Genomic DNA, 27384 nt, shown 5'->3' with positions numbered 1-27384 from the left:
GGCAGGTGCGCGGCTGAGGAAGGAGAGGCCTTGGGCCCCTCGGCGCGCGCCCGGGCCCGCGGCGCTCGCCACTCAGCCCCGCCATAACCTGCGGCCAAGGCCGGAGGGAGACGCGGAGAGAGGTGAGGGCACCGGGGATAGCGAGGCCTGCGCGTCAGGAGGGCCCTTCAGCCAGCCCGCTTTCATTCAGGGGACACAGGTGCGCGGCGAGGCGCGTCCACGCGGACGCCCTTCCCCGGCGCCGGGATCCTCTGATCCCGACCTGCGCGCGGACTTAGTTCCGGCCGCTTTGGGGCGTCGTCTGGACGGACCGAGAATGGATTTTTTGTCGAACGCGCAGACCGAGCGGTCCCTGGGGTGGGCAGTCCCGGGGAGTGAGAGAGAGACTGGCGGACCGGACGGCGATCGGCGGGCTCGGGAGCGACCCCAGCGCCCGTGCTCGGTGTCCCTTGTCACTCACGCGTGGGTTAACTTAAACCCTCGGGCCTTTCCCGGCTCCCAGGAAGCCCAGAAACATCTCGTGGGCCCAGCAGAACTTGAGAGCGATGCTTCAGTTTTTTGTAAAGGCGACAAGTTCGGTTCCCGTGTCACTTTCCTGGGGGAAACCATGTATCCTCCCCCCGCTATGGCTTTCAGAGCTGTGTGCGCCTACGGAAGGGAGCCAGAGTCCGGGGCTTGTCCAAAACAAAGACCCTCTGTGCCTCAGCGTGCTGAATCCAAGAGGGCTCCCAGTAGCGCCCTGAGAGAGACGCGAGGCGTAGACGGTAACCACGACGTCGGCAAATATCGCTGGCCATTCCCTTTAAAATCACGCCTTTTGTTATTCCATGATTCCCCACGTTTATTTTTTGCTTTTTATGTAAAAATTATTTTTATTATGTAAGCGTCGATAAGGTGTTCTGATTCAATTGAGCCACTTCACACAGGTGAAGATAAACCCATTTCAGTGAAGCACACGTTTTTACCAGTGTGTTCAATTAAGCAATGGGATATTGAGTTATGTAGAACTTGCTGCAGTTATTTCTGTGCTTTTGCTTCGACTTTTCTTAGGAAAATATATTTAAAAACAGCAGTAGTACTGGGCATTTCTAGAATTGAAATGTTTTTAGATACAGGGGGCGCCTGCGTGGCTGTCGGTTAAGCCTCTGCCTTCAGCTCCAGTCATGATCCCAAGGTCCTGGGACTGAGGGAACCTGCTTCCGCCTCTCCTCTTGCCTTCGGCTCCCCCTACGTGTACGCTGGCTGTCTCTGTCTCTGTCAAGTAAATTTAAAGTCTTTTAAAAAGTAAAATAAATGTTTTTAGACACAGATGAGATAAATGACAGAGACAAAAATAACTGCTAATTGCTGTCATTTATATCCTACTTTGCACTGGAACTAGCAGTTAATTCTCTAAATTGGGATACCCCATTAGAAAACCCAGAAATTTAGAACTCTCTACATTTTCACCCATTCCGTGGGTGACTATCTAGTCTATGGTGGTACTTATCCTTCTGTGTGTACACTGCCTACTGCTCCTCTCCACCTGGATTTCTAATGGGTTTCTCAAACTCTTCAGGCTGCATATCCCCAGGTCTTTCTCCAGTTTGGAGGGGTGGAGAAATGTTGCATATGAAACTATCGGATGTCTTGAGATTTGCTTCAAAGTAATCTGTTGGCAGAAGGGATAGGCGAAACAGGATTGGTCATCAATGGATAATTATTGAAGTTGATTGATGGGTATACATAGGGTTCATGATACTATTCTTTTCTTATTATGTTTGAAACTTTCTATAATAAAAAAATTTTAATTCCTTGTGTTAAAAAATCTGACTTCTATCTCCATTGCTACCACCATGATCCATTGGATTCAGTCAGTGGCGTCTTAGCCAATCTCCCTGTTTTCTTCCTTGTTGCCTGGAGTGTACTCTCAGCTTGGTGTCCAGAGTGATCCTATTAAAACACGTCAAATCTTGTCACTGCTCTACTCAGAATGTTTCCTGAGCTTCTCCTCTGACTCCTGGTAAAAGCCAAAATCCTTTCCCGTGGTTCTCAAGGCCCTAATGATTCAGATGGACTTAATTCTGCTGCTTACCCTCTCACTCACTCTGCGGCTGCCCTTGCCTCCATGACTTAATAGTTGAACTTGCCAGGCACTCCTGCCTCAAGGCTTTTGCACTAGCTGTTCCATCCGCCTGGACCTCTTCCCCTGATAACCTGTCTGGCTTCCTCCTCTACCTCCTTCATTTCTATGTTCAGATGATACATTCTCTATGAAGACTTCTCAGGTCATTCTATGTAAAATTGTAACACCCTGTGGCAGAGAGCTCCTTATCACCTTTCTTAACTTTGTTCCTTAGCATCCAGTGTATTTCATTTCCCTTATCTGTCATCTGTAATCCCCCCATTGAGACTTAAGTTCCATGAACTCAGAGATTTCAGTTGTTGTTTTTTTTTAAGATTTTATTTATTTATTTGACAGACAGAGATCACAAGTAGGCAGAGAGGCAGGCAGAGGGAGAGGAAGCAGGCTCCCTGCTGAGCAGAGAGCCTGGCTCGGGCCTCTGTCCCGGGACCCTGGGATCATGACCTGAGGCGAAGGCAGAGGCTTTAACCCACTGAGCCACCCAGGTGCCCCTCAGTTGTTTTTTTTTTTTTTTTTTTTTTTCACTGATACACTTTTAGCATACCCGGTGCATAGCAGATGTTTGGTAAATATTCGTTGAACGGATAGGTCTCCATTTTACAAAATGAAATAAAGCAAAGCCTTAGGAGGGTACCTGTGTGGCTCGGTCCATTAAGCAGTCCGCTCAGGTCATGATCTCAGGGTCATGAGCTCCAGCCCCTCATCAGGCTCGCACTGGGCATGGAGTCTGCTTAAGATTCTCTCTCTCCCTCTGCTCTCTTTCTCTCTCAATTTAAAACAAAACAAAACAAAACACCCAAAGCCTGAGGAACTTCTAAATGGTTCAACACTACAGAGGTGGGATTCTCCATTTAAACTTTGAGATCTTCATAGTGCCAAGTATAGTCCTGTATGTCCAGTTAGTTTTCAGTAAATACTCGTTTATAAGCAATGAGAGGGAGAAATTCATTGTGCCTTAAACCTAGTAGTTATATTGGTGAATAGTGTCCTTTTTTGTGTGTACATGTAGGTCACTGATTTCGTGAAGGAAATCAACAGGTTTAATAAAAGTGCTTTTTGTCTGCTTTATTTTTAGGTGGATCAAACCTCTGAGATACTGTTTGAGTGTTGCTATGGCAACAGCAAATCGCCTTTAGGTGGCCCCTCTGGAAAGAGTGCTACACGTGATACACATGGTTACTCTGTGTTGTACTTCTGGGGAATCTTAACCTTCAGTGATTTTTTTTTTTTCTCTGAGAATTCAGTTTTTAAAACTGAATATCAATAATTAATATTTTAGAGTGGAAGAAGCAATTTCCCCTAAACCAACTTCCCTGATTCAAGAAAGAAAGGGGCTCTTCAGTCCCTGTATTTAATAGAGCTGCTTCTCCCAGGCCATTCCAAAGGAGATTTGAGGTAATGAAAATGAAGAGTATTTGCTGACACATCAAACTTCGGTATGCTCAAACTACTAAATATTTTGATTTAGGCGTTTGAGAAAAGGGTTCTGCTTGGGATGTGTTAGTATCCTGTATTATTAAAATTTAGCTTCTTATATGGTTTCCACACTTTGTTGTTCACAGGGCTCATAGGTAAATTAGACTTAGAAATATTTTAATTCAGAACTAAGATTTTAATTTTGATTGCCCTTAAAATCATATAGAATGATGATGTTACCCCTGGCTAATATGTTGTATATGTTTAAAATATTTCTATTATCCTTTTTACATATGATAATTAGACATGATCATATTGGTTTCCTAAATATGATCATCTGCCATTAAGTGAATAAAATCAGGATCATTGAAGGAATAAATAGCTAGGCATAAGTGATAACTTTAACTTCTTGGCCACAGGTATAAAAGTCACAAATGTCGTCAAATGATGGAAGGTCCAGGAATCGGGACAGACACTATGATGAAGTCCCAAGGGACAGGGACTCACCCTATCAAGACGGCACCATAGGAACCCTCCAGACTCTTCGTGACAGTGAGCTGGCTGTGAGCGCTGATCCCTTGCCACCACCCCCTCTCCCGTTACAGCCACCGTTCGGCCCCAACTTCTACTCAAGTGACACAGAGGAGCCGGCCATAGCCCCAGATCTCAAACCTGTAAGGCGCTTTGTCCCTGAGTCCTGGAAGAACTTCTTCAGAGGGAAGAAAAAGGACCCAGGATGGGATAAGCCAGTGTCGGACATCAGATACATCTCGGATGGAGTGCAGTGTTCACCTCCAGCCTCTCCAGCAAGACCAAACCACCGCTCACCCCTCAACTCCTACAAAGATCCTTGCGGAGGGTCAGAAGGAACCTTTAATTCCCAGAAAGAGGCTGAGGCCATGTTTCACCACGATCCCTACAGTTCCCTCTGCCGACACACACAGACAGCCCAAACGTACAGTGAGAAGGTGGAAGAGTATAACCTGAGGTATTCCTACATGAAGTCGTGGGCAGGCCTGCTGCGAATTCTGGGTGTGGTGGAGCTGCTTTTGGGAGCTGGCGTCTTTGCTTGTGTCACAGCTTACATTTACAAGGACAGTGAGTGGTATAACCTGTTTGGATATTCACAGCCCTATGGCATGGGAGGCATTGGTGGCCTGGGCAGCACGTACGGGGGCTATTATTATAGTGGCCCCAAAACCCCTTTTGTACTCGTGGTTGCTGGATTAGCTTGGATCGCCACCGTTATTATTCTGGTTCTCGGCATGTCCATGTATTATCGGACCATCCTTTTGGATTCTAATTGGTGGCCTCTAACTGAATTTGGAATTAACGTCGCCTTGTTTATTTTGTATATGGCTGCAGCCATAGTGTATGTGAATGATACCAACCGAGGTGGACTCTGCTACTATCCGTTATTTAATACTCCAATGAATGCGGTGTTCTGCCGGGTGGAAGGAGGACAGATAGCAGCGATGATCTTCCTGTTTGTCACCATGATCGTTTATCTCGTTAGTGCTTTGGTTTGCCTAAAGTTGTGGAGGCACGAGGCAGCTCGGAGACACAGGGAGTGGATGGAACATCAGGAGGTAAGGAATTTCACCATCCTTCATTCATTTTTCAATTTTTTTCTGTTATTTTCTCCCTTGTTAAATATGTACAGCTGTCAAAACAAAGATTTTATAAAAGCCATTTTTGTTTTTTAAGTGATCTGAAATTCGAAAGCCCTGGCTCAGTATCCGACCTGCTTTTGGTGAGATAACCCACTGTGGCGTGTCACTGATGTGTAACATTGCGAGTGGGCATCCGATGGGAAACATGGTATATGGTTTGTCGGCTGTGCTATGTCTGTGATGCTTAAGCGGAAAATTTCTGTAACAAAGAATAATACCGTTTTCAGTACAATGACTGTCTCCTCATTAAAGTAAGTTTGAGAACAGGGTTGATTCTGTAGTGTGGTAAAGCTCAATAAAAAACAAAACTTTTAGGTTTTAGGTGGAAAGTGCTCATTTACAAGTTATGATGAGTGGCACTTTTCTCCAGTGACTTAAATAGAGTCATGTAAGAATACAGTGAACCACATTTGTTTTTTTTAAGTATTGAGTGGCTGAGTTGTAATGAACATACTCTGAAAACTTGCCCAGGCATTTTGATGTTTCGTTCTTATTTTGGGAAGATGAGTGTTCCCAAATTAGAATGGGAGCCTGGCACTTGTTTTTATTTCCAGGATTTAACTAATTAAATAGAAGAAGGAGGAGAAGGAGGATTGATAATAATAATGATAATGATACCTGGAGGGTAAGATTATGTAAAAGCCATATTTAAAATTATTTTATTTGAACAGTAGCAAAAATGTTAGAATGTGTTCCTTTAGCTTCATTATACCCTGAAATGAGTTAATGTTTTGTTTTCTTTTTTTAAAGATTTTTTTTTTTTTTTAATTTGAGAGAGAATGACTGAGAGAGAGCATGAGAGAGGAGAAGGTCAGAGGGAGAAGCAGACTCCCCAAGGAGCTGGGAGCCTGATACGGGACTCGATCCTGGAAGTCCGGGATCATGACCTGAGCCGAAGGCAGTCGCTCAACCAACTGAGCCACCCAGGCACCCCTGTTTTGTTTTCTTTTAAGGAGAAGTGTGTAGTAGAATTACCTATGCTACCAACAATGCCTTATTAATTTTTTCTTAATTTTGAGTCAACTTATTATGCATTTTTCTTTTCCCATTTTTTTTTTGTTAAGATTTTTTATTTATTTGAGAGAGAGAGTGATACAGAGAACATGAACATGGGGAGGGTAGAGAGAGAAGTAGACTCTGTGCTGAGCAGGAAGCCCGATGCGAGACTTGATCCCAAGTCCCTGGGATCATGACCTGAGCTGAAGGCAGATGCTTAACGTATTGAGGCACCCTGGTGCCCGTCAACAGACTTCTTAACATCATTTCAAAATTCTACATGAGTCTGACTATAATTATCAACATAAAACATTCATTTCTATCTCCTTTCTCAAAACTTGTTTCCATAAGACTTTTTTTTTCCTTTTTTGGGAGAGAGAGAGAGCAAGCAAGAGAGAGCACAAGCAGGGAGGATAGGGGGAAGCAGGCTTCCTGTGAACAAGGAGCTTGATGTGGTGCTGGATCCCAGGACTCTGGGATTGTGACCTGAGCCAAAGGCAGACACTTAACGGACTGAGCCACCCAGGTGCCCCCCATAAGACTTTTTATGATGGTTGATTAGACTTGAATTAGCCTCATGTAGGAGGTTGTGCCACTTTGTATGTTGCTGTAACTTTTTTTTTTTTTTTTTAAGATTTCATTTACTTATTTGATAGAGAGAGACATAGCATGAGAGGGAACACAAGCAGGGGGAGTGGGAGAGGGAGAAGCAGGCTTTCCGCTGAGCGGGGAGCCCGATGTGGGGCCCGATCCCAGGACCCTGGGATCATGACCTGAGCCAAAGACACGACTGAGCCACCCAGGTGTCCCAGTTGCTGTAATTTCTTAAGAGTTAGAGGCTTTAATGGCCTGTGGGTTTTTTCTATTAATTTTATACCTATAACAATTTAAATTATTTAATTGCACAGGGTAGTGGGAGCCAAGAATAAATTAAAACTTCTAGGTAATTCAGTGCAATTTACCTAATAGTCTCTATTAGGTCTGTACCTCTAACTGTGTGTTCCTGACAGACAGGGAGTTACAGTTAACCCACCTCCTCTGCTTCTTTGCTAGCCCATCCAAAGTCACCCAGATGAGCAGGGAACATCTGTCAAGTAGAGAATCCAAGTCTGTGAAATTGAGATTGGGCTATAAATACAAGTGGATGAAAATATTTACAAAGTAGCCTCACACCTCTCTGAAAAATCATTTTCACTCTTTTTTATTCTAGATAAGTGAGCCATCATTGCCATCCAAAAGGAAAATGGTAAGAATAAAGTTCACATTGTATTTTATGTCTAGCTTGTTAAATGTTTTCTATCTTATCTGTTACCTACAGAGTAGATCATCTGTCTGTGAAAGTGTATCTATTACATTGAGTTCCTAACTGAACATCTAGTTCAACTTTCAGCTTTTTTTCTCATAATGAAAGGATCAAATTACACATGCACATGGTGTATGTTGGGCAAAACTGTAAGTGCTATCGTTTTTTTAGCTTCTTTTCATTTTGTTAGTTAAGATTATGCAAGTGAACAGCTGTTTCTTATGTTTAAAATTAAATTAAAAATGAAATTAAATTTAATTTAAAAAATTAAGTCAAAATTTTTTAAGTCCAGGGGATTCTCTCAAACTTTCTTTAGTCTTTTCAAAGTTCTTTGCTGTTCTTTTTCTCACCTTGCTTTCAGATGTTAAATTTTGTTGTGGCAGGAAAAAAATACCTATTCCAGAATTGACTAAGGCAGTAGTCAAGATATTTACCTTTCCATGCCTTGATTTCTTCATCTGTAAAATTGGAATAATAATTGATTCCTTAAAAAAAGAAAAATTTTTTTAATCTTAAAAAAAAATTGATTCCTACCTCACATATTTGCCGAGAGAATTAAATGAGATGCTGTTATTATATTTAATAGCATATATGTAAAAACCTAATATATTTTAATAATCATAATCTTTTCTCATTGAAAAGTCCTTTTTTAAAGATATTGGGCATTATTTCTAAGCAAGAAGTTGAGAATCCAGCCTTGGATTTGTTTCTTTGTAAAGGGAGTGGTATGTACTTGGTTCAAAACTAAATGGGTCTCTAATACAATGTCTTCTCTCATACCTCATGCCTCAGCTTCCCAGCTCTCCCACTTGGAAGGAACCATTGTTATCAGTGCCTTGTGTTTCCTTTCAGACATGTGTTTATATTATTTGTATGTGTAATGTGTACACACACACACACACACACTTACTTTATTCCCCCTTTCACACAAATGCTGGCATACCATACCCACTGTTATGCCCCTTATTTTCTTCTCTTAACAATACATTTCTAAGACATTTCCTTATTAGTTCATAAAGAACTTCTGCATTCTCTTTTTATAACTGTATAGTACGGCATTGTATGGGTGCTCTTGTTTATTTTGACTGCCTGGTTGCCCAACGGTAGTTTTACCAAGTTCCACTCCCAGGAGCACTGTGGTCTTCCTTACACCTTGACCAACACAGTGTTAGGAAAATTTTTGACGTCTGTCAACTTGATAGGTGAAAAATGGTGTCTAAGGTAGTTATAATTTGCATTTGTCTTTTAAGGAGTGAGACTGACCATTTTTCACATGTTATGTTTGCTTTTCCTTCCCTGTTTACTCTTCGTATCCTGTCTACTTTTAATTTTTTTTAATTTTTTTTTAATTTTTTAAAAAGATTTTATTTATTTGACAGAGATCGCAAGTAGGCAGAGAGGCAGGCAGAGAGAGAGGGGGAAGCAGGCTCCCCATTGAGCAGAGAGCCCGATGTGGGACTCGATCCCAAGACCCTGAGATAGTGACCTGAGCCGAAGGCAGAGGCTTAACCCACTGAGCCACCCAGGCGCCCCCCCCCCCGTCTACTTTTTAATTGAGTTGCTAATTTATACAAATCCTTTAAGTGCATGCATTTTGAAAATACCTTTTATAGGTTTTTTTAAACATTATTCTCTTTAACACAAATATAATATGAAAATGTTTTGTTCACAGTAAAGTAAGGGATTTCTGAAGTGGACAAATGACACTTTGTCCAAGGGATTGTGATTAATACATTAGTGTTATCATTCATTCATTGAACAAACATGTCCCAATTAGATTGTAGGCTAGTGATATGGATACTACAAGGTACATCATCTCCATTTCCCAGGGGCTTACAAATCTTGCGAAAAAGAAAACCACAGAGTGGTAGTAGAGTGTGTATATATGTGAAAGAGTGAGCAAGAACCATAAAACTGAAGTTGCTTAAAGATTTGTTTCTTGGGCCCCACATCGGGTTCTCTGCTCAGCGGGGAGCCTGCTTCCCCCTCTCTCTCTGCCTGCCTCTCTGCCTACTTGTGACCTCTCTCTGTCTCTGTCAAATAAATAAGTAAAATCTTAAAAAAAAGAAAAAAAGATTTGTTTCTCAAAAAAGGAGAGATTTGAGTTCTCTGCTATCTTCTGGGGAAATCAGTTTATGGATGATAATGTCTCAAATTCAGCATTGTTATTGGTCAAAGCAATTGGGATCTGTAATTAGCCACAGATTTTAGTGGGTCAGTTGCCTTAAATTACTTCTGACATGTATGTTAAGTCATCTGAATTGCAGTCTACCATTGCATCTTAACAGGATCCATAAATCTTTAGAAACCATGAGATACTTGAGCAGCCCTGACTAACCAGGCATGGGATAAATGAGGCGGGGATTGGTTGGTCTACAGATTATTGAAGAGTTCCTCTTGCAGCATGGACCTAAGTGCTACAAACCTATGCACTTGAAACATTCTTCATAGAGTTAGTCACACACATGATTCTGTGCCTGTGGCTTTTAATTTGCTTTTATTGTACTTTGTTTTCACTTCCTAATTCCTTTGTCTGTTTGCTTTAAATATTTATTTATTATTGCTTTCAGGATGTGTATTTCAGTTAGACTTCTTAACTCAGTGGTGCAGTCACAGTAAGCGAAATGGATGCTCACTTTTAAACTGTTACATAGATAGATAAATAGCTAGGTAGATAGTAGTTACCTTTAGGAGGGCCACTGCCTAACTGTGGGAAGACAAGGAGAGAGGGAGACTTACTTTTCATTATATACCCTATTGGATGTTTGAATTATATGTCATGTATATACATATTACCTATTCAAAAATGTTTAAGTTTTTAACAAATTAAATTAATAAATACTTCAAATAAAATTGACATAAGCAATGTAGAGCTAATGCTTAAATAATTAATAACACTGGTCCTTTGAGATTTAAGAGCAGCTTCCCTAACTTACCCTATGGGCTGCCTTCCAGTGTTAGTGACCTTGACCAAACGAAGAGAGCACTCTTCCCAGTTGGGAGTCATGAGAGTGGTTTGGCCTGATTATTACCAATACTCTTATTCCAGATTGCCAGTACTGCTTTAACTCTTCTGTAAATCCTGCTCCCTCAGAGGGACTGATGGGGAGACTCATGAACCCTACCCTGGCCAGGAATGACCATCATGGCTGCATCACAGCCTGGTGAGAGTCCTAAAATAATGCTCACTACATGGAAAATATCAAGTTTAAAAGACTTTAGTGTAGAAGATGGGTCAGGGTTACACAGCTGTTTTATAATGGAAAAGGGGTCTAAAAACTTCTATATAAGGAAATTCACTTTCTAAAAGTTGGCAGTCTTGGGGCACCTGGGTGGCTCAGTGGGTTAAAGCCTCTGCCTTTGGCTCAGGTCATGATCTCGGGGTCCTGGAATCTAGCCCCGAGTCTGGCTCTCTGCTCAACGGGGAGCCTGCTTCCCTTCCTCTCTCTCTGCCTGCCTCTCTGACTACTTGTGATCTGTCTGTCAGATAAATAAATAAAATCTTTAAAAAAAAAAAAGTTGGCAGTCGTGGGAACAGGTGATAGCATACTCTGATATCAGGGGTAAGCAAGTCAGTGTTAGCATTAGGAAGTATGTTTCTGATCATCCTCAGGGACTTAAGAATCTGTTTGCTTTGTGGAGGTTAACAGTGGTGTACATTTTGCAGATGCTGATTGTTCAGTCCACGAGACAGGACTGTCTCATGGGGCTGCAATGTGGCAGTGATGTGGCAATGGTAGTCATTCTTTGCCATGGTGGAATTTATGGGCTTCCTCACCACTCCCTTTGAGGTAATGGGATTTTCCAATTGTTTAAGCGCAGAGTAGAGTCAACCTGAAAGGCCTGGCTGAATTGGGGAAGTTGCCCCGAATGCAATGAGGGTGGTCAGCATGATTGTTTGGTGAGAATGTGGCTGAAGCGGACTGTACAGGTAGGACAGGATTAGGGAGCTCTGCCAGCAAGTGCTAGGGTACCCCATTCAGGCTGCCCTAGAAGGCTGGTACCGGGCATGTCCGGGGTCTGTTGTAGGTTCCCGGCTCCCGAGAGGTCCTGGAATAGTCAGGAATAATCTTAGTGGAGTTAGAACACCCATTCATAGGGCTCCTTTGAAAATCCTACCAATCCGTTTAACTTAAACTCTTTCAAGATACGGGAGCCGAATGCAGAGGGCACCTTTTCACAGGGCCCTTTCTCTGGGAAGTGAATCACAGTGGATCCACATTCAGGTATATTCTAGAGGCAAACCTCTGGGAGGGAATCCTGTGACTCAATTGGGGAATCTCTATTAGACTTAGCTACTAGAAACATTTAGGAAAGGCTGGATTTCCAATTTCTCATTGATTTTCACTTGCTTCTTTCCCAGTTCTTGGTAGGGAAGAATTGGCAGGCTACCACAGGAGAGGCAGTGTAGTATGATGAAGACAAAATAAAGCTTGGAATCAGGCAAATCTGAATTTCATTACTACTAGCTCTGTGATTCTGAAGAAGTTACTTACCCTCTCTGAATATAAGTTTCCTGTCCCCTGTTTGGAACTATTTACTACACTGTAACTTTTTATTTTGTATTTTAACAAATACACTTTTTGAAAAGCAAATAAGATCATTTTTATTTTTTTTTTTATTTTATTTTTTTTAAAAAACAGATTTTTATTTATTTATTTGACAGAGAGATCACAAGTAGGCAGAGAAGCAGGCAGAGAGAGAGAGAGGAGGAAGCAGGCTCCCTGTGGAGCAGAGAACCCGATGCGGGACTCGATCCCAGAACCCTGAGATCATGACCTGAGCCGAAGGCAGAGGCTTAACCCACTGAGCCACCCAGGCGCCCAATAAGATCATTTTTAAAAAGAAATATACAGACATAAAGTAAGATCAAACAGAGACATAAACAAATTCTAATAAATCCCTAAGTGCTGGACAGGTTTTTTTCCAAGCTAGAAAAGTCAGAATCTAACCTGAACGTTGAAGGTGGTAGTGTGGGTTTGAGATCACGGCCCCTGCATCAGTGCATGGTGTGCTCAGAGGGAGAGACTTAGTATTTGGACAAGTGCACACTTTTTTTTTTTAAGATTTTATTTATTAATTTGACAGAGAAAGACAGTGAGAGAGGGAACGCAAGTAGGGGGAGTGGGAGAGGGAAAAGCAGTCCTCCCGCTGAGCAAGGAGACATGGAGCTTGGTCCCAGAACCTGGGGATCATGACCTGAGCTGAAGGCAAACGCTTAACTGACTGAGCCACCCAGGCGCCCTGCACACTATTTCTAACTTGGTAGCATATTAAGTCCATTTTTGTCTAAAGCATTTTTTAAATTGAAGTTAGTTGACACACAATGTTACATTAGTTTCAGGTGTACAATGTAGTGATTCAACTTCTCTATACACTTATGCTGTGCTCATCACAGTGTAGCTGCCATGTCACCAAACAACACTGTCACCTTGACTGTATTCCTTATGCTGTGCCTTTCATCGCCTTGAATAAGTTAACTGGAAAGGGACCTCCCCCTCACCTTCACCCATTATGCCTACCCCCACCCTCCTCATCAGTGCATTTTTTAATTTGAAAAGCTTAGTAATTGTAACCATAGCATTACTTACCCCATTGCTTAATTACTTAATCTTGCCTCACAATAAAGCTTTTCTGTTATTTGCTGACAGAGACTCGGTTTTTTTTACTAGAAGCAAAGAAAGGTCCTATGAAACCTGGGGCCCTGTGTTTGTCGCCAGGAATACTGAGAATGGTGTGTCCCAGGGCTGGAGCCAAACACAGCCTTCTAATAAGAGCCTAATGAGGTTTTGATTGTTCGTCTTAGGTGTACTTTCAGATTTTTTTTTCCTCAGTAAGGTTTTCTGAATTGGTGTTCAGTGAGGTTTAGTGAACCTCACCCAAATACAGTGAAAGAAAATTTTAAGAGTATTAAAAACAGAAACATTTAGGGGCACCTGGGGGGCTTAGTGGATTAAAGCCTCTGCCTTCAGCTTGGGTCATGATCTCAGGGTCCTGGGATCAAGCCCCGTGTCAGGCTCTCTGTTCAACAGGGAGCCTGCTTCCCTTCCTCTCTCTCTACCCACCTCTCTGCCTACTTGTGATCTCTGTCTGTTAAATGAATAAATAAAATCTTTTTTTTTTTTTTAAGATTTTATTTGTTTATTTGACAGACAGAGATCACAGGTAGGCAGAGAAGCAGGCACAGAGGAGGAAGCAGGCTCCCCGCTGAGCAGAGAGCCCGACGTGGGGCTCGATCCCAGGACCCTGGGATCATGACCTGAGCCGAAGGCAGAGGCTTTAACCCACTGAGCCACCCAGGCGCCCTGAATAAATAAAATCTTAAAAATATAATAATTTAAAGCAGATGAAATAGTCTGAAAATATGCTGACTTCTTAAAGCTTCCTTTTTAAATAAAAAGTGAATCTTTGAATTAGGGATGTGCAAGTAAGGAAAATGAATAGTTCCTGCTTAAAAAACTTAACCTAGGGAAAAAAATTCTACCTGGGCAGAATTTATGATTTTGACCCGGAAATCTGAGCTTGACACCTGGGGCTGCTGCTAAGCTCTGAAGGGTCAGCGTTATCCATAGAGGCTCCATCAGCCAGGGTCCCCCTCAGACAGCAGCGTGACAAATGGGTTGTTAACTATTTAGAAGCTAAAGAGGGAGGCCATGAAATAGAGATCCATTTATTTAAGCCAAAAAAGTTTCTCCTCATTTTATTTTTTTAAGATTTTATTTGTTTATTTGAGAGAGAGAGAATACAAGCAAGGGTGTGGGGGGTGGGAGAAAGAGGAAGAGAGAACCAGGCTCCCCACTGAGCACGGAGCCTGATGGGGACTCAGTCCCAGAACTCCAGGATCATGACCTGAGCTGAAGGCAGACGCTTAACTGACTGAGCCATCCAGGGGTCCCTGTTCCCCTCTTTTTAATACTGTCATTCATTATCAAGATCAAACAGGTAAGAATTCATTCATTTGAAGAAATGGCTTCTTAAAAAGTAGAGAAAAAGGAGAATAAATACTAACCTCAGAAGGTGTTCCCTGAAATACTTCTGCTTAGTCTCCTTTCCTTGGGAGTTTCCTGCTCCTTACTGGGATCCTTGCTGTTTGGGACCCAGTGGCCAGCATGCCTCTTGCACCAAGGCCATCTGGTTCCACTTCCAGCCTTCTCCTGGGTGCTGTGGGCAGCCCTTCTCCTCTGCACAACCCTCCCGCAGGGTTGGTTAGCTGCCTCACCCACCAATGCGTGGTCTGTGCTGTTTGGGGAGTTAAAAGCTGGTGATTTTTAGGATGAGGTAATCTTAAGCCACACCTCAGACATAGCCTCAGAGATAGGGGAATCAGGAAACAAAAGGATTTTAAAGCTCTGCCTGGCAAGAGAAAGAGCAAAGTTTTAAAATGTGTTATAGTTGGGGCGCCTGGGTGGCTCAGTGGGTTAAGCCTCTGCCTTCAGCTCAGGTCATGGTCCCAGGGTCCCATGGTCCTGGGATCGAGCCCCGCATGGGGCTGTCTGCTCAGCGGGGAGCCTGCTTCCCCATCTCTCTCTGCCTGCCTCTTGGCCTACTTGTGATCTCTCTCTATCAAATAAATAAACAAAATCTTTTTAAAAAAAATGTGTTGTAGTTTGTTTTCAGCCAAGTGGGAGCCCTCCTGAGCTGCTCTCAGTTTAGTTCAGGAAGTTTAATTCAACAAGTGTATGCCAAAGTCCCAGGGGCCCAGTGGAGGGGGGACTGACTGCTGTAATGAGAAATCAACCATTTCTAGGTTTCTAGCTACCAGAATTGCAGGGCACTTTAGGATTGAACGGTATGCATTTAAGTAAACCTTCCTCTTGTTAGTCATTTAAAGCATCAATAAGCCGAAAAGTTATGTTGTTGTTTTTTGTTTGTTTGTTTGTTTTTTGAGAGACAGAGCAGGAGCAGGGAAGGGGGAGAGGCAAAGGGAGAAGTAGACTCCCCACTGAGCAGGGAGCCCAACTGAGGACTCGATTCCAGGACCCCAAAATCACAGCCTGAACCGAAGGCAGACCCTCAACTGACTGAGCCCCTCAGATGCCCCTGTTTGTTTCAAGTAGGCTCCCTGAGATGAAGACCTGAGCTGTGTGATCAGGAGTCAGACATTTAACAGACTGAGCCACCCAGGTGCCCCCCCAAAAGTTCAGGGTTTTAATTGTGGCTTTTCCACTTCCCAGCTCTGATGCCCTAGAAAATTTACTTAACCTCTGAACCTTGCTGGTTCCCGTGTAAAATGGAAACCCCTCTCCTGGCATCCACCCACCTCACCACTGTGGTCCGTGTTGTGGGCCCTGCCCCCTGGGGCCACGGAACAGTCTTTCCCTAAAGCTGCGAGTCCATGTGAGCCTGCCCATTCCAGAGTGGGTTTCCCTGGGCATTGACACCCCTGCTTCCTTACGTCATACTTTAGAGCTACTTCCTCTCCAGGTCATTTCATCTTGTGCTACTTCTCCTCTTTTGAATGTACCATTTTTTGCTAAAGACTTCTGAGAACTTTCCAGTTGAGAAACCAGGGTGACTTAAAACAAGGAGCCACAGGTTCAGAACTCATGGATAGCTGAAAGGCCTTCACCACCTTTCCTCTGGGTTTGCTTGCTTTCCTTTTCAGGCAGTGAAAACAATGTAACTCATCTCCCTTTCCGACCTAAGTGCTGGCTACTTGTGGCTGATTCATCTCAAGTTCCCCAGGACATTTTTTCTCTTTCTATTTAAGTAGCCTTATTCCATATTTTCCCCTGAATTTCTTATTTTGAACTACATTTTGTATTTTTTTTTTTTTTTTTAGATTTTATTTATTTATTTATTTATTGAGAGGGAGAATGAGAGAGAGAGATCACAAGCTGGGGAAGGGGCAGAGGAAGAAGCAGGCTTTCTACTGAGCAGGGAGCCCAGTGTGGGACTTGATCCCACAACCTGAGCTGAAGGCAGAGGCTTAACCCACTGAGCCACCCAGGTGCCCTGCAGTTTGTATTGTTTTATAGTTGGGGTATACAACCTAAATAAAGTACTTAAGACCCTACATTTAGTATTTCATCATCCACATTTAATATACACACAATGGTTTTATCTGTCATGCACTCCTGTACCTCAGTGTGGTTCCCCTTAGCTATTACAAAGACATTCAGACAATTTTGTGACTATAAAACATGCAGTTCTCAAGTGAAATGTTAATTGCTGCTTCTACTTTTCTTCCCCCTGCTTCTCCCCACCATTTTCTTCTAACATAAATTCATGTGGGTTTTTTTTTTTTTTTCCCTCTTCCTCCACCTCTGTTTGCAAATAAATCCTCTTTTTCTCCCATACTGTAGTGTGATATGGCCACTGGTGGTGACAGACAGAGAGACCAAGAAGTTAATGTCAAAGAATTGAGACCAACAAAAATGAAACCCGAACTTCTGAGTGGGCACATCCCTGCAGGCCACATCCCTAAGCCTATTGTGATGCCTGACTATGTCGCGTGAGTGTCTGTTTAAATCCTTCTTCAAGGCAGAAATGGAGAGATCCCATTTGTCTCCAAGTTCATGCTCTCTGCTTGACAACATTTATATTTAAACAGTTTGTTCCTGGAGAGGTAGGATATTGAATTGAAGATACAGCGTGGTCAGTGAGGAATAAGCTAGGCTGATTTTCCGTTCAGCCTGTTTTCAGTGAAAAAGTCACAACGTTGGTTAATTTTTTCCATCAGAAAATACCCTGTGATTCAGACAGAAGATGAACGAGAACGCTACAAAGCTGTTTTCCAAGACCAGTTTTCAGAGTACAAAGAGCTCTCTGCAGAAGTCCAGGCCGTCTTGAGGAAGTTCGACGAGCTAGATGCAGTGATGAGCAGATTGCCTCGTTGTTCAGAAAACCAACAGGTCAGTGCCTGCAGCTGCCTGGGAGGGGCCCTGAGAAAGGAAGGGTAAAATCCGACCTTCACGTGAATGTGGGGCAGCCATAATCACCATGTCCATCTGCTGTCTATGTCTTGGAAAGTCATTTGAGGTCTTCAAGGGCACTAGTCAGGATTATAATTCACATTATATAGTTTTGTATCTTTTGCTCTCAATTATTAAAGTTATAAAACAATCATTTTATTTTCTTAGGCAAAATATAAATTTTCCTAAAATACATACTGAATCCATCAGGGTCTTAAAGGAGACCGATGGCACACTCAAACTGAGACAATTCGAAAAAGATTTATTCACAAAGGTGTGGGCAGGGTGTAGGGGAGCAACCAGGGTTCATGCATTCTCCAGATTCTCCAGGGGTAAGTGACGGCCAAGCCACGAGCACCCCAGATCCAAAGAGCACAGTGCGTAACGGCAGAGTAGATCTGAGCCGCTGGGCACACACATCCACACATTATACGGATAACCGTGATCGTGACAGCAGGAGATAGGGAAGAGTCACAGCAGTCACCAGGGACTCAGTCACTTTCTGTAAGGTTCTGGAGTTTGGGCGGGGGTGGGGAGGGAGTGTCACATTTTAATATTTCTGAAATCAGGATGCCCTGATAATCCGTGGCACTTTTTATCAGATGTACATTTTTTATTGAGACACAATTCACATGCCATAAAATTCATCCTTTTAGACTGAACAATTCACAGGGTTTTAGTACATTCGCAAAGTTGTATAACCATTAGTACCCCCTAATTCCAGAACATTGTCATCACTCCAGCAAGAAACCCCATACCCATCAGCACATATTCCCCATCCCTACCCCTCTCCCACCACTGACAACTACTAATGTACTTTCTCTCTAGAGTTCCTTATTTTGAACATTTTCTATAAATGGAATGATGTAATATGTGGCCTTTTGCATCTGGCTTTTCATAACATTTTTAAGGTTCATTTATATTGTAGCAAGATTCAGTATTTCATTCCTATCTGTGATATTTATTGTATGTACCACATTTTCTTTATCAACTTATCACCTGATGAACATTTCAGTTTTTTTCCACTTTTTGGCTGTTATGAGTAATGCTCTGAACATTTATCTGTAATATCCTAACTTTTTAAAAGACTGTGTATTAGTCTAAGCTATTATTTGTATAATTCAAAATTTTTGATAAAGATTTTTATTTCTTTGTTTGACACACAGAGAGAACACAAGCAGGGGGAATGGCAGGCAGAGGGAGAGGGAGAAGGAGGGTTTCTGCTGAGCAGGGAGCCTGATGTGGGGCTTGATCCCGGGAGCCCGGGATCATGAGCTGAGCCAGAGGCAGATGCTTAACTGACTGAGCCACCCAGGCGCCCCTATAATTCAAGTTTTTAAAACTCACAGCATTTTTAACAAATGTCAAGCAAGTTAATGTATATATATAACTAACATATATTTTATATATGTGTATTCTGCTCCTGTGATCTGTAAGGACTAGGCATCTTTGTTTTGACCACAGACTATTAAGTGTACATTTAAATCAGTTATAATTATGAGCTCGCGAAGCCAAAATGTCCAGTGTAGTAACTTTTCCCACTCCTGGAGCAAAGGAATGGTGTTTTCTAGGAGGTGCCAGTACCAGGAAGCAGGAAAAATCCCGCAAATATTGCAGGTCAAGGGTCACTTGGTTCCATTTGAAAGACAAACAGGGTCCAGAGGTCCAAGAAGGATGCCCAATTTTATAGGCCCTCGAAGGAGGGCAGGAAGGATTGAGCAGGCCTCTGGAGACTGTGTCAGCACAGGCTGGGAAGAGCAAGCTGGCTGACAGATAGGATGCTGAGCAGTCTAGTCATGTCGTCGTTGAGCCTAGACCCAGTGGGCTCTGGTTTATGGCTTTGTGTGAATGGGTAAGGGCTCTGCCAATTGAGTCTGCACCTGGTGGATGGGAAGGACCTGATTATAGTAGGGACTGAGACTGGGTCCTCCCGTGATATTTCTGTACAGTATTAACAGTAGTTGTTTCCCGTGGTTTGTACAGAGCATGGTAAGTAAGTAGCCAAATGACAAGGCCACTGTTAGTCTCCATGTCTCCTTAAGTCCCTAAAGTAGAAATATTAATTGTATCACAAAAGTTAACTTCTCATCAGCCACAGACTGAGCTTTGCTGTGGGCGGGAGTCAGAGGGAAGGCCTGTTGGTTTCCTGACAGGTCCCCAGGGTGGTGTTCAAAAGCCCAGCGGTCTGGTTTGGAGCGATAGTTTTCTCATGGACCTGCTTGTGTGCCCTTGAGAAATGATCACATGACTTTTCTACGCCTATAAAATAAGAATATTGCTCAAAATAATCTGGTCCTCACTGTCTAAAGTTCCATTTTTCTTTTTTTTTTTTTAAGATTTTATTTATTTATTTAACAAAGAGAGAGAAGAGATCACAAGTAGGCAGAGAGGAAGGCAGAGAGAGAGGGGGAAGCAGGCTCCCTGCAGAGCAGAGAGCCCTCGGGGCTCAATCCCAGCACCCGGGGATCATGACCTGAGCCAAAGGCAGAGGCTTAACCCACTGAGCCACCCAGGTGTCCCTAAAGTTCCATTTTTCTGACAGCCTCTAGGATAGGTTTTGCCATTCTTATCTCAGCCTGCATCACCCTCACCGCACCGCTGGCCCCAGCAGCTGGTTTCTTCCCAGTCCAGGCCCTCTTCAGACAGGTGACAACTAAATTAGCCGGTCACCTCAATGCTGGCAAACAATCAAAGCACAAATGACACTCCTGCAAAAGGCACGAAAGATTTAGAATAGGTCGCAAAAAGAATGTGGGTGGGTGATGAGAAATGTTCTCAGGGAGGGCTTTTAGAACTACAAATATTATTTTTCCTATTTTACTTATTGGATTTATGGTATCTGACAACTCTAAAGCACAGGTTTTACATGGATAAATTGCCCTAGTAACCTGTTCCCCTTGGATAGACTGTTCAGTTTAACAAATTTCGTATTTGTTATAAATACATTCTTAGTTAGAAGGAAGCTTACTTAGTTATTTTTGAAAGTCAAATAATCTCAACCTCTTAATCCCACTGTGTAATGTGGTTATTACATACCAAGCACTTTACCAGGGTCATTTCAAATATGTGAACCTTCTCACAAACTTGGGGTTGCCAGGAACGTAACAGAGTCCTGGGACCAACAGGTTGCCCAGGCTAGACAGCTGCCGTGTAGTGGCCCTAGGACTCGGTGCTGGTTTCATGAGGGCGGGGCCTTCCTCTCTTGTTCACCCCTAGACTCCAATGTGTGTGGCAGGCAGGAAGCCTTCTAATCTTTGTCCAGTAAATCGAATTTTAGTGTGTGAATACTTTCATTATAGTCTTAGATAAAAATTATTTTCTGTTCAAATTCCCAGTGTACTTAGATATTCTTGAGATATGATTTGAGTAAATGCAGGTGTTTTAATTCAAGTGTACAATATATTATTTTTAGGAACGTGAGAGAATTTCAAGAATCCATGAAGAGTTTAAGAAAAAAAAGAATGTGAGTAAACCCATTTTCTTCTTCAGAGTATATTCGTATGCACGTACAGTGGTGACAGCTGACAGACCTTAGATTCTTCCAGCTAAAGTAGCTCTTTTTAAATAGTTTTTCAGATGCTACTTACTAGAGAACAGGAGTGGCTCCTGAACGCCTTTTCTTCTCCTCTCTGTCGTGAACACATTACAACCTGGTTTTTAGGAACCTAGAGAAATGAGCACCAATATAGGACTTTTCACTGACATTTCCTTCAAACAAAAAAGTCATTTTACATTTTTCATTCCATCCTTAATTGCACAGTAGAGGCTGGAGAGAGCTACTGTTAATCTTTTCTGTACTTATTAATTTGCTCTTTAATATATTTTAAACTATTGAAGTTAAAGTTCTCAGCTTTCTGTATTTCCCACTCAATTTTGCTATGAAATGGAAAGTATTCTAAAAAATAAAATCATCTTTAAAAATGTAAGGAGCTGCTATTCTTCTTAGGAAGATTTTAAAATCTGTTGCAAGAAATCTGCTATGAAGGGTCATTTTCTGGGTGATAATACGTTTCTGTGTTCTTCTCTGAGGAAACTAGAAATGAAAATATTGGTTGTGTTTCTTTTCCAGGATCCCACATTTCTGGAAAAAAAAGAACGCTGTGATTATCTGAAGAATAAACTTTCTCACATAAAGCAAAGAATTCAAGAATATGATAAAGTAATGAACTGGAATGTGCAAGGTTATTCTTAAACCTTATTTGAAACCACTTTTTTAATGTTAAACTTAATATTTATTTACTGTTTTTTCCATGCTAGTCTGTGATAGAGAAGCATGTGCTTTCTGCATCGGCTTCTTGTTGGTTTAGTTGGTCTGCCATGCTATTATAGTATGACTTCACTTCAGACATTTCAAAACAAGTCCAGATTTACCAAGGACCTTTACTCAGAATGGAAGAAATGCGGTGTCCATCTGTGCACACTTTATATTTAACCTGTTAGAGGTAAAAGTTGTTTAGAGGTCCTATCCTCACAGTGTGATGAGCACACAGAGCATCATTCTGGGGCTGTTTTCTTCTTTTTAACTCAGGCCGGCTTCTGGGGTTTCTCTAGGACATGTTTGTCTTCCGAGCCAAGGCGTCCTGCCTTCTCTTGAAAGGGCCTTGAATCCAGGATCAACATTTCCAAGTCTTAGGATCTCAGGCAAGTTGCCATATCTCTCTGTGCCTATTTTCTCATCTGCACAAGTGGAGCTAACAGTAGTGCCTACCTTGTAGGCTTGTTGTGAGGCTGAAATAAGTAATGTTTGTAAAGCACTTAGAAGAGACTGCAGCACGTTAAACACAGCCCATTAGCACATGCGGTCTGTAGAAGTGATTGTGATGTGAACACACTGTCAAGGGAAGGTTCTTACTGAGCACGCTCAACCAGTTAACCAGAAGGCCCACCTGTCTAATGGGTTTCCTTTTTTTGCCATTAATAACTCTTACCACATGTAGCCTTAAGCAGGTGCTTCCCTGTGGTTCTGTGGCCACTGGGGTCCACCATACCCTTCCTATCATGAATCACTATCACTGTGCACAGAGGTCCGCCTCCCCACAGCCCAGCCCGGTGCCAGGATTGTGTGATCCCTGTTGCCTCTTCTGCCCTGTTGGCTAAGGCCCCATGACCCTACATTTGTTTAGAATCTCCTTTCGATTTACTGTGATGCTTCATCTTCCCAACCACTCTCTTGGCTGTGGGGCTTTGTTCATGAGAAGTGTTTTATTTTTAGTAGTATGAACAATGGACTACCTAAACACATGTTTTTAAGAAGTCATTGCTCCTGGATCCTATTCAGCAGCGTCTGTCCTATGGCAAGTTTCCTGGGTGCAGAAGTACACCATAGCTGCCATTTGAACAAGTAATGTTCAGACAATTTTCTTAAAGCAATGAAACCAAAGAAAAGCATGTGGAAAAGCAGAGCCTTCAAAAGCGTTGGATACTGAATGGACTTCCTTGTTTTTCTTTATCTTTGAAATCTTATTTAGTGTTTATTGTTACTATTTTAATACCGTGGCTCCCAGAGTATGCTTACTCCGAGATACCCTGCGTGTCTCAAGAGGTGACACCTAGGGAAGTGTGAGGCCCCTCTCAAAGCCCCCCCTTAACTGGAACAGCCTCACTTTCTGTTTTATATGTTAGGGTCCCATGTTAACATTTTGCTTAAGAAGCACACCAGTGCTTTAAAAAAGGGAAAAAAACAAACAAACCATGAAATAATACCATTTTGATGGATCGTAAGGAGTTAGATTCATAGTGAAATGAGGTGTTAAAAAATTTAACTTTGTGAAACTTAATTTTACTGTAATTTAAATGTTAATCTTTGAAAACCAATGTTGTAACACTAACTTTTAAAATTTCTCATGTCAGTACCTAGGCTTATTAAAATTTCAACTACTTGTTTTTTCTGTGTGCCCTTCATTGTTTGTTTTTCTAGCATTCCTGTGTTGACTGGGCATGTTCTTGAAAATATTTTCCATTATCAGAAAACAAACTGGAAAGTCATTGAAAACCTGTAGGTCATGATGTTCAGGTGACAGTTTCCTCCTCCCCCATTATTTGCAAAAATTCAAAGCCAAGGCCACCATGTACCACAAGCTGAGTGGCTTACAACAGCAGAAATCTGTTGTCTCACAGTTCTGCAGGTGGACGTCAAGATGTCAGCAGGGCCATACTCTCTCTGAAACCAGTAGGGAAATCCTTCTTAGCTTTTGGTGGTTTGCTGGCAATCTTTGACGTTCCTTGGCTTGTGTGTTTATCACCCCAGTCCTCACCCCAATCCTCTGCCTTCACACTGCCTTCTCCTTGTGTCTCAGGCTTCATTTGGCTGTCTTCTTATCAGGACACCAGTCATATTGGATTATGGACCCACCCTCTCATCTGTGACCTTATCTTAACTAATTACCCCTGCAAAGACCCAGTTTCCAAGTAACATCACATTCTTGGTGTACCAGAGGTTAGAACTTTTTTTCCAGGGGGAGGATACTATTCAACCTGTAACAGCCACCTGTAGCAAAGTTGTGACATCTGGAAGCAAAGATATTTCCCTGTACATTTTCCTTTTTCCAGATGACTTCAACATGTATCCTAATTTGAAACTTAATAGGAGAATATGTCAGTATATCTAAAACTTAGAAGAAAGTACATATTCTTCAGTCATGCATTTGCCAGTTCTGTGCCAAATGCTTTTGTCGGCCAGATACTGTTCTAGCATTGGAGACCCAGTAGATGGTGAAGCCAAGAACCCGGGGCTATTGTCTAAGGGGATATCTGAGTGAGAAGGCCAGGGCTTGGTGACAAAGTACACGTTTCTGTTATGTGCATCTCTAGAAATGGTTTGTGTACTGAACCTGATACTGATAAGCACCAGTGTTCAAAAGATAGACAATATAGGAAAAATCTATAATTTTTTTTCTGATTCTCATCTTTTAAAAAAAGAAAACTATTACAGAAAAAAAATTTTTGTAAAGATTTTATTTATTTATTTGACAGAGATCTCAAGTAGGCAGAGAGAGGCAGAGAGAGAGAGGGAGAAGCAGGTTCCCCGCTGAGCAGAGAGCCCGATGAGGGGCTCGATCCCAGGGCCCCAGGATCATGACCTGAGCCAAAGGCAGAGGCTTTAACCCACTGAGCTACCCAGGCGCCCCAGAAAAAAATTTTAAGAAAAAACAACTAGTTAAGTATAAAAGCTTAGAAAATAAAAGTCCCAACACTATTGGGGTGTCTGGCTGGCTCATTCAGTAGAGCATGTGACTCTTCATCTTGGGATTGTGAGTTCAAGCACCATGTTGGGGGCAGAGTACTTTAAAAATAAGTAAATAAAAGTCCCACTGCTATCAGTTCCATGCCCTGGCAGTATATACTGTTTGGAACATATCCTTCTAGTCTTTTTATGATACATATAGTCATTTTTAAATTGTCTAATACCTTAAATATGTTTTTAAAGAAGAGTAACTGAGAGGCCACACCAGCCTCTGCAGAGCTACTCTCCTATACTAGAGAAGCTGGGAGCGGTCAGAAGGTAGGAGAGTTGGTGTAGCCCAGCAGGCGGAGAAGGTGGACTTTTGAGCTCATCACAACCCAGACTCCATTACTTGCTGTGTGATCTTGACCGTTGAACCTCTGTAAGCATCAGTCTCCTTATCTGTGACATGATGATACCATTATTACCTGATGAAACTGTTGTACAAATTAAAACAGGGGCGGGGGAATCACCTGGGTGGCTCAGTTCGTTGAGTGTCTGCCTTCAGCTCAGGTCTGCCTTCAGCTTCAACCCCATGGTCCTGGGATTGAGCCCCACATCAGGCTCCCTGCTCAGTGGGGAGCCTGCTTCTCCCTCTCCCTCTGCCTGCCTCTCTACCTGCTTATGCTCTCTGTCAAATAAAGAAATAAAGTCTTTAAAAAAAATTAAAACGGAATGATGCATGTGACATACATGCATCAGGGAGATGTTGCTCAAGAAGTGAAAAGTATACTTTTCATTGGGTTAGATAATGAGTTGGCTATTTTAAAGGTACAATATCAAAATGACTAATAATCAGTAATAAAAGGCTTTTTCAGAAAGTGTATAGATAGCACATTTATTACAGAAAATTTAGAAGATGAAGGTAAGCTCATACTTTTCCTCCCAAACACACACAAATAAAATTGCCCATAATTCCAGCCCTCAGAGATAGTCCCTGGTAACATTTTAGAGCATATCCCTCCATTCTCATCTTACTCAGGTATGTATTTCTTACATATATAAAGAAGAGCTTTGGTATTCACAAAATTTTTTAAAAATTATGTATTATGTTATGTTTTAACTAAAACTAGATCATTTAATTTTTCTGAATTTAGAGTTTTTATGTTCTCTTTCATTTTAATGCAATTCAGTTACATAATTGTTTTAAAGTTATTTTCTTTTAAAGATTTTATTTATTAGAGAGAGCGTGTGCACAATGGGGGAATGGGGGGAAAATCCAGATGGAGAGGGAGAAGCAGGCTGCCCTCTGAGCAGGAAGCCTGACAAGGGGCTTGATCCCAGGACCCGGGGGAACCTGATTTGAGCCAAAAGCAGATGCTAATCTGACTGAGCCACCAGATGTTCCTGTTTTAAAGTTATTGATGTTCACATTATAAAAAGCAAGGAATGGGAGTTAAATCTAGGTCCAAACTGTGTCACCCTCAGGCAAGTCACTTAACTCTTCTGAGCAATGAGAGCATATGAAATTAAAACAAACAAAAAAAACTGAAATCATATAGTAAACAAATTTTCTATGAAAATGCTTACATTTAATTTTACATTTTTGGTCCTATTTGAAGTTTTTTGAGGAAACTCCATACTGTTTTCCACAGTGATTGCACCAATTTATATTCCCACCAACAGTGTTCGAGGGTTCCCTTTTCTTTACAACCTCGCCAATGCTTGTTATTTCTTATCTTTTTGATTCTAGCCATTCTGACTAGTGTAATGTGTTATCTCATTGTGGTTTTGATTTGCATTTCCCTAATGAATAGTGATATTAAGCATCCTTCCATGTGTCTGTTGGCCATCTGTATGTATGTCTTCTTTGGAAAAATGTCTATTCAGGGAACCCTGGCTGGTTCAGTCAGTAGAGCATGTGACTCTTGGTCTCAGGGTTGGGAGTTTGAGCTCCATGTTGGGTATAGAGATTATTTAAAAAAAAAAAAAAAAGTCCTTAAAAAATGTCTCTTCAGGTTCTCTGCCTATTTTTATTCAGGTGATTTGTGCTTTGGTGTGGTATGAGTTCTTTGTATATTTAAAATATTCACTCCTTATCAAATAAATCATTAGTAAATATCTTCTCCCATTCAGTAGGTTGCCTTTTTGTTTTGTTTATGGTTTCCTTCACTGCAAAAGTTTTTTGGTTCAGTGTAGCCCCAATTATTTATTTTTGCTTTTGTTTCTCTTGCCTGGGAAACATAATTCCTGAGACATCCAGGAAAATATTGCTAAGGTTAATGTCCGTGAGTATATGGTTTATGTTTTCTTTGAGGAATTTTATGGTTTCAGATCTCACATTTAAGTCTTTAATCTATTTTGTGTTTATTTTTATGTATGGTGTAAGACAATAGTCCAGTGTCATTCTTTGCCTAAAACCATCCAGTTTTCCCAGCACCCTTATGAAGAGACTGTCTTTACTCCCATTGTATATTCTTGCCTCCTTTGTTGGAGGTTAATTGACCATATAAGGGGGAGTTTATTTCTGGGTTCTGTGTCTGTTCCATTGATCTATGTGTCTGTTTTTTTGTGCCAGTACCATACTGTCTTCACTATTGTAACTTGTAGTATGGCTTGAAACCTAGTATTGGTGGTTCTTTTTTTTTTTTTTTTTTTTGAGATTTTATTTATTTATTTGAAAGAGAGAGAGAGTGAACGAGAAAGAGAACACAAGCAGGGGGAGCAGGAGAGGCTGAGCAGGGAGCCTCAAGTGGGGCTCAATCCCAAGGCCCTCAGATTATGACCTGAGCCGA

The 27384-nt window shown here is 41.9% G+C and overlaps 1 protein-coding gene across 2 annotated transcripts; it reads left to right on the top strand.

The window, feature by feature from the left end:
* The first annotated feature begins 3200 nt into the window (after positions 1-3200).
* Positions 3201-23311, top strand: MARVELD2 (MARVEL domain containing 2). 2 transcript variants are annotated; one of them, XM_080804593.1, is made up of 7 exons: positions 3201-3520; positions 3961-5130; positions 7421-7456; positions 16819-16967; positions 17196-17367; positions 20840-20890; positions 21497-23311. In XM_080804593.1, exons 2-7 carry the CDS (start codon positions 3976-3978, stop codon positions 21617-21619), a joined length of 1686 nt encoding a protein of 561 aa, XP_080660719.1. In that variant the 5' UTR covers positions 3201-3520; positions 3961-3975; the 3' UTR covers positions 21620-23311. The 2 variants fall into 2 exon arrangements, with proteins under 2 accessions (XP_080660719.1, XP_080660720.1); XM_080804594.1 differs by lacking the exon at positions 3201-3520 and adding an exon at positions 3524-3561.
* Positions 23312-27384: the final 4073 nt, after the last annotated feature.

Source organism: Martes martes (genome assembly GCF_963455335.1).
Source record: "Martes martes genome assembly, chromosome: 5".
NCBI classification, from domain to species: Eukaryota; Metazoa; Chordata; class Mammalia; order Carnivora; family Mustelidae; genus Martes; species Martes martes.
This window is presented reverse-complemented; position numbering and strand designations above follow the sequence as displayed.

Bases quoted from the DNA above. Each gene is read 5' to 3' on its own strand.
- MARVELD2 (XM_080804593.1), top strand. From the start codon at position 3,976: ATGTCGTCAAATGATGGAAGGTCCAGGAATCGGGACAGACACTATGAT. The intron at 7,457-16,818 runs GTAAGAATAAAG...CCCATACTGTAG, and splicing joins TGCCATCCAAAAGGAAAATG to TGTGATATGGCCACTGGTGG. The intron at 17,368-20,839 runs GTCAGTGCCTGC...TATTATTTTTAG, and splicing joins GTTGTTCAGAAAACCAACAG to GAACGTGAGAGAATTTCAAG.